Here is a 12,617-nt window from a genome sequence, read left to right as displayed (position 1 = left end):
AGAACCCTAGGTCTGTGATTAGGCAAGTCTGTGTTCAGGTCTCACCTCTGACATTTAGAACGGTGGGACCCTGGCACTCTGAGCCTCAGGCAGATGGACCTTCTGAGTCAGAGGTGAGCCAGCCTCTCCTTCTGGTGAGCTAACTCTTCTTCCCTGGGTGTTGGGGTGGGCATTTTTCTTCCATGTTATCCTCAGGTGGCCGGAGAGAGATATGTCTACAAATTTGTTTGCGATCCCGAGGCACTTTTCTCCATGGCCTTCCCAGATAACCAGCGCCCGCTGCTGAAGACAGACATGGAGCGACACATCAATGAAGAGGACACTGTGCCTCTGTCCCACTTTGATGAGAGCATGGCCTACATGCAAGATGGCGGCTGCTGTGACCCCCACCCCTACAATGAGGGCTATGTGTACTAGCTACTGGGACAGCATGGCTGGGAGATGGGCCCCTCCCAGGTCTTTTCCTCCTTCGCCAAACATGGAGAAGAGGAAAAACTTCATTTTGTTTTTTTAAAAGAATAGTCTCTCTCTCACACACACACACACACACACACACACACTCTCGGGGTTTTTCCTGTTGCATCATCCTATGGTCTGCCATGGACAGAGCACTTTACTAGAGGGGGGAGGGGAGGAATCTAAACATTGAGTCAGTGTAACAGGAAGAAGGTGGGGGTGGGGGGTGGGGATTACTTTTTACGTAGGCTTGGGAAGGGGTCATACAGGTTTGAAGTACAATGAAGCTATATCATGTCTCTTTTGTTTCATATCAACATAAGATAATGTACATTTTCTCTGGGTATCCACAGCACAGTTAATTCTCATTGTATAAATAACCACCAGGAGAATCTTGGCAGAGGAACGAAAATGCCTTGAGTATTTGTCTTGTCATGTCTAAGAATCTGCAGGTGTCCGGGAGAAGCTCCCCATGTACACTGCTGGGTTTGGTTATTGGGCGTGGCTAGTTTTGCACCTACTCTTTTTCAAGATATATTTAAATAATGCCACAAGCAAGCATCTTCTCTCTCTCTCTCTCTCTCTCTCTCTCTCTCTCTCTCTCTCTCTCTCTCTCTCTCTCTCTCTTCCCCCCCCTCTTTCCTCTCTCCTCTCTCCTCTCTCCTCTCTCCTCTCTCCTCTCTCCTCTCTCCTCTCTCCTCTCTCCTCCTTCTCTGTCTCTGACTTTATTTTTGCACCTGGCTCTATAAGGTGGGAAATTTTCTCTGAAGCTGATTGTGTCCACCACAACCCATTCCTGACTCTGGTTCCCAGTGGAGCTGCAGACTAATTAATAACAATATGTGTGTGTTTGGACACAGCCCATTGGATCCATTAGGGGTGGGGCAGCACAGCAAGCAAAGAACTTGGGGCTCCTTGAGGTTCGAAGTACTGTCAAGTCTGGGATGCTGTTTTCAGGGCTGGGGAGAGAAGGTTTGTCTTTTTTCCTACAGTACAGAGAAAAGTTATTTAGCCAATAGGAATTAACTGTACTCAGTGACATATCTACTTCCGCTGTTATAGATGCGGTGTGCACTCCTTGAGAAAAGACTATCGAATACACTAACTAGGTACTTTAGTAATTTTTAGACACGGTACCCATGAATATGCATTTAAGCCTTTTTCTGCTGTGTTATGTTGATGACATATATAAACACTAGATAACGCTAATGCTTCTGCTGCTGCCTTTTCTGTCATGTTCTCTTTGAGGCTGAATTGACAACGACCATTGATAAACAAGGCCGTTAGCTACAGGTAGCATTTCAGGACAAAATAGATGACTTGAAACATTTATTGCTTAGAAAATAGCTTATGCCATAGCTGGACTCTCGGCAGCTTCCTGTGCATCAACAAATGAATCATGAGCTTCAGCTTGCTGAGGGACGCTCTGTGGGGACTTTTGTAACTTTCCACAGAATGGGGACTCATTGGCAGACTGTCCAAGAATACAATGAAGTTGCTGTATGACTTGGTGGTGCTGGCACTGATGTTATCCATCAACTTGTCTTGGATGCTCAATGAAAATGGGTTTGAAAGAAGATTTAAAGTTTTTATGGTGTTTGGTTTTCTTTTTCCTTTTTTCTTCTTTTTTTTTTTTTGTTTTTTCCTTTTGGGAGAATCATGAAAGCTGGATTTTTTATTCCACTTGGGTTGAAAAAAAGAGATATCAGAAATGTTGCATTTTTACTATTTCTGATCAGCTTTCTCCAAGGATCCCTTTCTCAATTCAAGAAAAGAACATGAGATTTGGGGATTTGGGCAGATTGGAAAGCAGGGTACTTCTGAGGAAACAAGGTGGTCCTTGGTAACCAACTCTTAGAAGAATGTTCCTGATTGCACCTCCAGAGTGACACCAAGGAGTCTCCCTGAAGAGCAGAGGGACATGAATTCTCTCCCACACATCTCCACTCTGGATGGCCATTTAGCTCTCCAAATATAGCAGTGATGGAGGACCCCAGATACAATAAATGAGACCCATACTCTGTACAATGGACGTTCAATCCTATAAGCAACATATTGTAGGCATGTGTTCTTATGTGCACGTGAATTGGAATAATGGGCTAATGGGGATATCTTGAAAATTAGTTCTATATATATATATATATATATGTATATTTTTTTTTGTCCCTCCTACCCTGAGCTCTTGTGGCCATTAACTTCACTTAAAATAAAATAAAGAAGACTCAGCATACATTTTGTTGGGATGGAAATTTGGGTCCACAAAGGAAATACACTTTGAGGAGCTACGTTGAAGAGTCCATCCAAAGGAGTCTGCCTAGAGAATTCTTGGCTAGTTTGGGTTCTTTATGTCAGTGTAGAGAGCATCTCTAATCTGGAGCATAAGGGGATCAAACAGCATCTGCATCCATTATGTAATTAATATTTAAGGATAAAAATATATGTTATGCTGTATAAGGTAGTGACTCACTGAATGAAACAAGAAACCAGTCCAATGTTAAGTCATTTCCCAGCAAAAGAAGGAAAAAAATATATAGAGATATATATATATATTTCATTGAACTTTCAACTCTTTAAAAAAAAGTACCTAAAGATTTATTTAAAGTTTTGTTTTTATTCCATTTTGATTTTGTTTTGTTTTCGGGTAGATTAATAAACCTGGCAGCTGATTTCTGCAAGGTTGTGGTGTTTTGAATTTCTTATGAACTTGGGTCCTAACAAAAGGAAAGTGATGATGGGTGGAGCTGTTGTGCCATCCTAGAGAAACGAAGCCCCCATAAGTCTTCAGGGGTGGTTCTTGCATCCTTATACATGATCAAAAGCAGGTTGGAGGACATGAAGCAAGGTTGCCTCCTAAAGCAATTACGGGAATGGAATTAGTGTTATCCCATGAAAAAGACATTCTTCCTTAAACAATCGCAGCGTTGTCCCTGTAACAAAAAGAATTTGAAGTATGGAATCATTTCCCTTAATTTACTCAAGAGAAGACTAAGACCCAAGCATATCAGGGGTATGTGTGACATCAGTAGCCAGTGAGTGGAGAAGCACATGCTGGATCCCACTCCACAGAGTGCCAGTGCAGGGCCTCTTCCTTCTTCCAGGAGACCCTAGGACTGTAAGTGAAGCATGCTCACATCATGCAATTTTGCATTTAGCTTCTTCCTCCAATGCTTTGCCTCTCACTGTGTTACTTGCTGCCCTCCCTACAAAGGGGCCAGGCAGCATTTTCTTTCTTTTTTTTTCCTTTTTGTTTCTCCCCTACAATGCCTACACTGTATTGAAGCATTTGGTTTCATCATCACTTTGGGATATTTTTCAGTATCCTTCCCCTTACTAAGTACTTAGTAGCAATAGGAAAATGAGCCTGGCTTTTGCTATTGCATTAGCCCAGGAACTTTTTTCTAAGATATATGATGGTTGCTTGGACCTTTTCTTAGGATATAAAACTTAGTTTAAAAGCTTGTTGATTTGGAATATTGCACTAAATGGAGGATTTATATAATTAGTTATTGGGTAAGATCTACCTAGACAAAATGTCAACAACAACAACAACAAAACAGTTCTAAAACTTGAATATATTCATATAGTTAGCTACTGTGGGACAGAAAGGACCTTATTTTCTGGGTGTTTTATCTAGTAAGATGAGGTACTTAAAAGAACTCAAAATGAGCTATTGGAGTCCAATGCCTTACATCAAGCTGGATTTAATAAATGGTTGTTGAACTGATTTGACTTTGGCTGTCCATGCTGGGGCCTTTTCCCAAGCTTTTAGCATGGAAATGCTAAAGGAGATAATAGGTATTCAGACATCTCCCTGGAAGGCTTAAGCCATAAAAACAACCTATCTGGAATAATACATTACAAAACTATTTTCAGATACAGCTTGGTATGAAAAATTGTGGAATTAAAAGTTATTATTGCTAAGAGAAACTTATGAGACACCAATATAAAGCAGTAACAACAAAAATTATAATAATTTTGTTGGATCATGTATCTGTTATATATTGGATTAGACACTGGATGGAAATGTTTTCTTGGTTCTCTTTATATGGTGCCAAATTATTAGTGCTTAGAGAAACAATTCTGAGTCTTGGCTACCCAGCATGATCAAGGAAGTAAGGCAAGGTGGAAGAAATGAATATTTTTGTGAGCTTCATTTTGGTCAAAGTTGTACTAAGTTATATTTGTGCAGTTTTTGTGGAGAAGGATCAAAATGACAAAAATGAAAGTTGAGGTCCAAGGAGGTTCTTGGATAGGAAACAAGGTTGGGGGTCACTTCATATGGATGATTATGATTGTGAAATTTACACATTAGCCTGGACTATGTATGGAACAAATACATCCATGGACAAAGACAGTGATTAAAAAAAATCTATGGAATCCAATTCCCAAATTATGTCCATTCAAAAATCATATGTTTATGAGGGATTTTGGGGGGCAAGTCACTCCAAGATGTAATGAAATTATACGTAATATTTTTAAGCAGACTGGAATACTATAATTATTCTGATAAAATATTCATAATACTCAAAATGGGAAAAATAAAATGAGAGAATTGAAAATAGCACAAAGTATGGTTGTTGTGAGGAACAAATGAGATATGTAAAACACTACAAACCTTAAAATGCTATATAAATTCTAGTTACTACTACTACTGCTACTACTACTACTACATGCCAGCCAAATTGGAGCAGCCATGAGTTAGGAAGTAAGCCTTCATGATCTCTTGACTGTAAGTTGTACTGGCCAATTGCTACCATAATCCTCCTCATTTGCTGTCCAGGTAATTAAATGACCACTTCTCTTCACATTCCAGGTTCCATTTACTCAAACTAACCACTTTGAGGGCATCTTTGGTCCCAGGGAGACTTGAGAACTCCTATTCAGATTCAATCCAGTGGATCTTTAAATTGGAAGGAAGGCAGATAATGATGGGCACCCCAAGGTACCAATATCTTGTGGGGGAGGCCAGTCAGGAGTGAAGGGAAGAGGCAGCAACAGCAACACCTCACACTAGCCTCTTGCTCAGTCTCCTAGTCCCTCTATTGTCAGGTCTTGTTGATTTGTTGATTCCCCATTCTCAACATGTGTCAATCTACCCCGTTTCTGCTCATGCTATAAGGACCTTAATTCAGTCTCTCATCAGCTGCTAAGCTTTGAAAGTCTGGGAGAGCAGTTTGTTATAGGAGCATGCCTTCAGAAATAAATGTTAGATTTAATCAGTACAATGTATGAATGTAAAATTAGAAACAGGAAACAATTAGGACCTTTTCTTCCCGTATTGATTTCCTTGCAGCCTCTCTCCTTTCTTATCCCTCCCCTGCACGGCTGGGAAATTACTATTGCTCTAGTACATGCCCAATCACATCCCTCCCCTGCTCCTGAAGCTCCTCGCTACCTCGAAGGCAAGATGCAAACCCCTCTGGTTGGCATTTCATGCTCTTCGGTCCATTCCTCCACTTCTGGGTTGCTTACCTACAACACCCCCTTCTATTCTCTGCTTGGGCAATTAGGTGGCCCAATGGTGAGTGGATGGCTTGTGGGAATTGCAATAGGGAGGACTAAAGTTCAAATCCTGCCCCAGACACTATCTAGCTTTGTGACCTTGAGCAAGTCACTTAGCCTTAACTTCAGTTTCCTCATTTGTAAAACAGACCTATTTCATTTGGTTATTGTGAGGAACAAATGAGATAATATATAAAATACTTTGCCAAGCTGTAAATGCTATATAAATGCTAGTTATTATTATTTTATTAAGGATTACTATTAGCATATCCCAATCTAAGCAGCCCACTCATTTTCTCTACCACTAAGTCCTAGTATGAAGGGTCTCAGAAGCCTTTGCTGATTCTCCCAGGTATTAGTGTCCCTCTACCTTGGAATGACTTTGTATGTCTTTATTTATCTCTTTGCTTGGCATTGTCCCTTGGTAGAGTGCAAGCTCTTTGAGGGTGAGTCCTGTTTTGTTTTGTATTCCTGCTGCCCAGCACAGTGCTTTATAGCATGCAGCATCTACCTAAGAATTTCTTTCAGAATTGGAAGGAGGCTGTCTTTTCATCTACCATTGAAGTCATCTGTCACTGACAGTGGCTGCACTTTTTTTCCCCAAAAAACAACCCCCCTGAAGGTGTAGTGCCTGCCCTTAACAGGCTTCCATTTCATCAGAATTATGATTGTGCTTCCCTTAGAAAGGCCTTGATTCTTACCAAATGTCAGTCAAAGAATGAAAGAGAATTAAATCTGTGTCCAAAACTTGTGTTTCGACCCCACCCCTGTCTGGGAGACCTGGGCTTTTCCCTGAGCCTCTGTTTCCATATCTGTCAAATGAAGAAAGCACTTCTTTCCCAGGGTTGGGAAGCTTCCAAGTGCTTCCTAAAGCCCAAAGTGCTGAGCACACATTTGTTAGGAGAATTATATTGAGTGATCTGATTCAATGCTGGCTTTGGAGGCTGAAGGAAAGTCAGAGAGCATCCAGTTCCATGAACTCATTTTATTGTTGTTGTTGTTGTTGTTCAATTGTTTTCAATCATGCCTGACTCTTTGTGACACATTTGGGGTTTTCTTGATGGAGATATTGGACTGTTTTTTGCCATTTCCTTCTCCAGCTCATTTTACAGATGAGGAAACTGAGGCAAACAGGGCTAAGTGACTTGCCTCGGGTCACACAGTAAGTGTCTAAGGTCAGATTCGAACTCAGTTCTTCCCTACTCCAGGCCAGGTATTCTAACCACTGTACCACTCAGCTGCTGTCATGTTACAAATGGAAAAATGACGACGTATAGGTTTATTAGGTGGCCGAGGGCTACACTGGAAATAAGGGACAGAGCAGCCGTTTGGATTCAACTCTCCCTACTCTGAACTCCAGACACAGGGCTGTTTCCTCATCATGGTCCTGAGCTACACAAAAAATATAGTTTGGAGGGAAAAAGTCAATCCAAGCAAATCTCAAGTTTAATGGTGGTGATCGTTGTTTTTAAACAACTGCTTATTTGTCTGAATGTGGAAATTTTATAAGGCTCCTCTGCCAACATAAGGAGTTTTTAAAAATCACGACTGATAAAACAGACAGTTTGGGCTGTTTGATTTTTGAGGCTTAAGTGACAGACTTGACCCTGTGATCAGTATTGAAGCAGAGACGGCTTCCTCTCCCTCCCCCCCAGCCAACTTCCACCTAGAAGCTGGGAGTAGGGCAACTAAGTGGTGAAGTGGAGAGAGCACTGGCCCTGAAGTTGGGGGAACTCAGTTCAATCTAACCTCAGACACCTACTAGCTGTATGATCCTGGACAAGTCACTTAACCCCAATTTCCTTAAACATCTGGGGTCATCTCTGCTTGTCCTGATATATAACTTGCCATTGGACCAAGATGGCTCTGGAGGAACGAATGAGATTGGTGACTGCACAGCCTTCTCTCACTTAAACCCAATTCACTTCAAGTCATGACATTATCCCAATGTCATGGTCCTTTTCAAGAATGAAGGACAAAGAACAACAAGTAGCTGGGGGGGGGGAGGGGGGAGAATATACCATGCATACAATGGATGCATATAAAATCTAAAATCTGAAATAACAGTAAGTTTAGAAGCAAAAAAAATTAGATGCAGGAAAAAGTTAGGTATTATAATTGTCATATAAATGTAAGATTAGACCATGGAGGTTTTTCCACATTTTGAGATTTATATATTAAGAACGTCCTAAATTAAATAACAATAACAGGGTATTTGGGGGGAAATTGAAATTGTTGCATTATAAATCCCTTTGAAAAATAGATCAAGCATACACAAGGAACTAACGCAAAGGAACAAGACCCATTCCTCAATAGGGGTTTGTTAGATATGAAAAAAAAAAAGCTGTTCCTTAAAGAATGGCAGAATTATTAACAACATTATAAAATATTGTTCTGAATCACTTCTAAGAAGAGAAATGCAACTCAAAGGAACTCAGGTTTAACCTCACATGAACCAATTGGCAAAGAACAAAAGACAGAGGTCTATGTGTCGGTGTGCTAAAGTAGTTTTGGAAAGTTGGACAGGGCAAAGAATCATTGGGAGAGCTTTGAAGTGGTGCAACCCTTGGAAACGATCCCCACCATCTGATCAAGATGTGCTCAGCATAGAACCCGAGAGATAAATGACAAAAAGATGAATATCAGATGCACCAAAATATCACAGCAATTTCCGTAGTAACAGAAAACTGCCGACAGGGTAGTGGCTCATCATTGAGGAATGGCTCAATGCCACGTGGCCCAAGCTAATAAGAGCTTGTATTTATTTAACACTTTGCAATGATTTCATTGGGTCCTGACAACAACCTTGGGAGGGAAGTGTTATTATCATGCATATTTTTTCATATAATTATATTATTCCCATTTTATAGATAAGGAAATGAGCTGAGAGAAATGAAGTGATTTTCCCAGAGTCACACAACTAGTAAGTTTCTGAGGCAGGATTTGAGACTATTGAGTATTTGGGATTTTAAGTGCTCTGTGCATTGCACTACCTAGCTGCTATAATAGTAAGAGCCAGCATTTACATCGTCATTAAAGATTTGTAAAAAGCACTTTACAAAATGGATCACCTTTGATCCTCAAAACAACTGTGGGAGGAAGGTGCTGTTGGTATCTCCATTCAGTAGATGAGGTAACTGAGGCTGAGAAGGAGGTAGTGACTTGTCCCCAGGGTCAAGAGAGAGAGGGAGGGAGGGGTGGAGAAGGAGGAGGAGGAGAGAAAAGGAGAGAGAAAGAGGAAGAGAGAGACAATGAGAGAGGCACAGAGAGACAGACAGACAGACAGAGGTTGAGGGAAGGAGGGAGGGAGGGAGAGAGGGAGGGAGGGAGGGAGGGAGGAAGGAAGGAAGGAAGGAAGGAAGGAAGGAAGGAAGGAAGGAAGGAAGGAAGGAAGGAAGGAAGGAAGGAAGACCAGAGGGAGGGAGGAAGGGAGAAAGAAGAAAGAAAGGGAGGAGGATCTCTGTCCTAGGATAATGCAACATGTACACAGATATTTACTGGGGGTTGTGATTCACTCTTCCAGAAAGAAACCTGGTTGATATATTCATAAAAAGTAAGGGGTAGATTAATAGAAGAATCGAGGTGTTAATGTGTAAAATGAAGTGTAAAAACATGTTTATGCCGTGTTATCTCTTTACAAAGTCTGAAGAAATTTCCCTGAGGCAATTGGAAGGACACCTTGACTGGCTAGAGGTTGGCCATATCCCAGGTTGGCCTTTGAAAAGCTAAGCTTTCCAACCTTCACTCCTGGGACTAGACAGAGTTGAGGTGAGAAAGTTTTGTACAGAGTAATGTCTGGCAGTCTAAAGGGTAGTCAGTTATGGAGGAGAACTTCAGGTCTAGAGCAGAGATTGTTGTTTTCTTTCTATGTCCCTATCAGAGGGCAGCAAGAAGGGAAAGAAGATTGTTGTTGATTGTTCTCTACTCTCACCTTCCCACAGCATCAGGATATTTTTCAACAGAATTCCTCACATCACATCCAGCAAGGAACAGACAGACAGACATGGAGATTGGGGCAGGAAGCAGATTTAAGGAACTTGCCTAAAGGTGGTAGAGAACAGACAACTGTATTGAAATTGAAGTAGTTGAGCTCTGGGGAGATGCAGATCCAGGGAGACACCCCTGAGAGAGATGCTATGCCTTGAGCAGGTTGGGGTAGCGGAGGGGAACAGAGCAGCATGTGAGAAGAGAAAGAACATCAGGGTCCTGTATTAGAAAAGGTATGAATTGCTTTGATCACATTTTCCTTATGTGTGTGACTGAATACCAGTGTACTATAAGTCTGTGCAGTTTTCCCCCTCTTCTGTGTATATTTGGGAAAGTACACAGCCAAGGTCCACAGATGAATGTTTTGTAGTTATTATTCTTATTATATTATCTTAGTAAAAGACATCACTTTTAAATAATTTCTAATGAATGATTTTAATTTTTTGGTTATTTTTATTTATTTATTAGTGAGGCTATTGGGTTAAGTGACTTGCTCAGGGTCACCCAGTTAGTAAGTGTCAAGTGTCTGAGGCTGGATATGAACTCAGGTCCTCCTGACTCCTGGGCCAGTGCTCTAACCACTGTGCCACCTAGCTTCCCTATGAATGATTATTAAAGGTAAATATTCTGATGGGGGCTAATGAACTATAAATATTTTAAGGCATGCAGACACATACATTACTTTGAGTCTTGGAATGGATGCCCTTCTCCTCCAACTTGTGAGTGGGTTGGCTATAATATTCCTAGGAGTTTTCCCTTTGGGATCTCTTTCTGGAGGTGATTGGTGGATTCTTTCAATTTCTATTTTAGCTTCTTCTTCTAGAATTTCAGGGCAATTTTCCCTGAAAATATCTTGGAAGATGGTGTCTAAGCTCTTTCCTTGATCATGGTTTTCAGGTAGACCAATAATTTTCAAATGATCTCTCCTGGACCTATTTTCCAGGTCAGCAGTTTTTCCCAGAAGATATTTCACGTTGCCCTCTATTTTTTTATTCATTTGGATTTGCTTTATTGTGTCTTGGTTTCTCATAAAGTCAATGGCTTCCATTTGTTCAATCCTAATTCTTAGGCAATTATTTTCATCCGAGAGCTTTTGTACCTCCTTTTCCATTTGGCCAATTTGACTTTTCAAGCTGTTGACTTGTTTCTCATGTCTTTCCTGCATCACCCTCATTTCTCTTTCCATTTTTTCCTCTACCTCTCTAACTTTATCTTCAAAGTCCTTTTTGAGCACCTCTGTGGCCTGAGACCAATTCATATTTTTCTTGGAAGCTTTAGATATAGGGGCCCTGATGTTGACATCTTCCTCTGAGGGTGTCCCTTGGTCTTCCTTGTTACTCAAGAAACTTTCTATGGTCCTCACCTTTCTCTGTCTGCTCATCTTGCCTTTCTTTTACTTGACTTTTAGCTCCCTAAAGTGGGGCACTGTTTCCAGGCTGCAGTATCCCAAGCTTAAGAAGTCCCAGGTGGTATGATTTAAGGAGAATCAGACTCTTCCCTCACCGGCCTGTTTCCTGGTCCTAGATGACCCCAGACCAACTTGCCAATCAACCAGCTTTGTGTGTTGTGGTTGTTAGTTCTGACGAGCCTGTGCCCCTCCCCCACCTGGGCCACTGCTACTCAAGCCTACCTCCTCATTCTCAGCAGGGGTGTAAAATCCAGGTTCTGCCTTAGCACCAGCATAGACCTCTGTAGTCTCCCCCCTGCCCAGGGCTCAGCCCACTCACCAGACTGTGAGCTTAGTTCCAGACAACACTGGTGCTTCAGCTGATTCAGAGGCTCTGGGGGTCTGCTTCTCTGGTGAGGCCTTCCTGGGACTGGATCTGTGTCAGGGTGACTGTGGGGTTGGGCCCAACTCCTGTATCAGCACAGCAGCTCCCTCCTTCCGACCTTCCAAGCCGTTCTTGGTTAGAAGATGATTTCAGCACATTCTTCTGTGAGTTTTGCTGCTCCAGCATTTTCCTGTGGCGTTATTTGGATGTTTTTTGGAGTGATCGTGTCATGAGTTCAGGAGCTCACTGCCTTTCTTCCCTGATTGCTTTTTTAAAATTATTATTGAATTATGAGATTAGTGGTGAATGGGAGACAGAGGATGGGATGCATTTGGAGTTTAGCAAAACATTGGATACAGCATTTTATGAGCTCTGAAATGAATGCAAATAGTTGTGAGCACAGGATCCGAGAAGGGAAATGAGGAGAATGAAAAGAGAGATGCTCAGTGGAGATGAACCATCTTGAGGAGCCCATATAAGATGAGGGAAGATAGCACCTTCATTGGCTCTTTTAACTCTGGCTTCTCAGGCCATCTCAACACAGAAAAAGGAAAATTTCCTGAAGCACTGAGAATTCCAGGACATCCAATCAACTGGAAACAATTCAGATGAGGAGGAAAAAACCAAAATCTATCCACCCAGGTTTTCCCAAAAAGATTGACTCTCTCATTCATCTCCAGGGTTAGTTCTTCTCTACTTCTCTAATGCCACTTCATGACGCTCTAGCAAAACTGGCTTGCCTTCCATTTATTTTTTGTAATATTCCTTTTAATTATACATTTAACAAATATCAAGCCATGAACACTGGAAACTGCAAAGAAGAGAAAGGAGGGTTGTATGTGAAACTGAAGACTTTTGTTACTTAGGGTGTTTTTTTAAAGTTAATGTAAAATTAACAAA

At 41.4% G+C, this 12,617-nt stretch overlaps 1 protein-coding gene across 7 annotated transcripts in view; it reads left to right on the top strand.

Moving 5' to 3' along the window:
• The window catches only part of ETV1 (ETS variant transcription factor 1), a 96,402-nt gene extending 93,271 nt beyond the window's left edge, over positions 1-3,131 (top strand). For all 7 annotated transcript variants that reach the window (XM_043966653.1, XM_043966650.1, XM_043966651.1 and 4 more), the window contains one exon: positions 196-3,131. In XM_043966653.1, coding sequence (XP_043822588.1) covers positions 196-417 — 222 coding nt within the window. In that variant the 3' untranslated portion in view covers positions 418-3,131. The remainder of the gene's footprint in view (positions 1-195) is intronic.
• The last annotated feature ends 9,486 nt before the right edge of the window (positions 3,132-12,617 follow it).

The sequence above is a fragment of the Dromiciops gliroides genome, chromosome 5, assembly GCF_019393635.1.
Source record: "Dromiciops gliroides isolate mDroGli1 chromosome 5, mDroGli1.pri, whole genome shotgun sequence".
Taxonomy (NCBI): domain Eukaryota; kingdom Metazoa; phylum Chordata; class Mammalia; order Microbiotheria; family Microbiotheriidae; genus Dromiciops; species Dromiciops gliroides.
The sequence above is the reverse complement of the archived record's forward strand: the minus strand, read 5'-3'. Positions and strand labels throughout refer to the sequence as shown.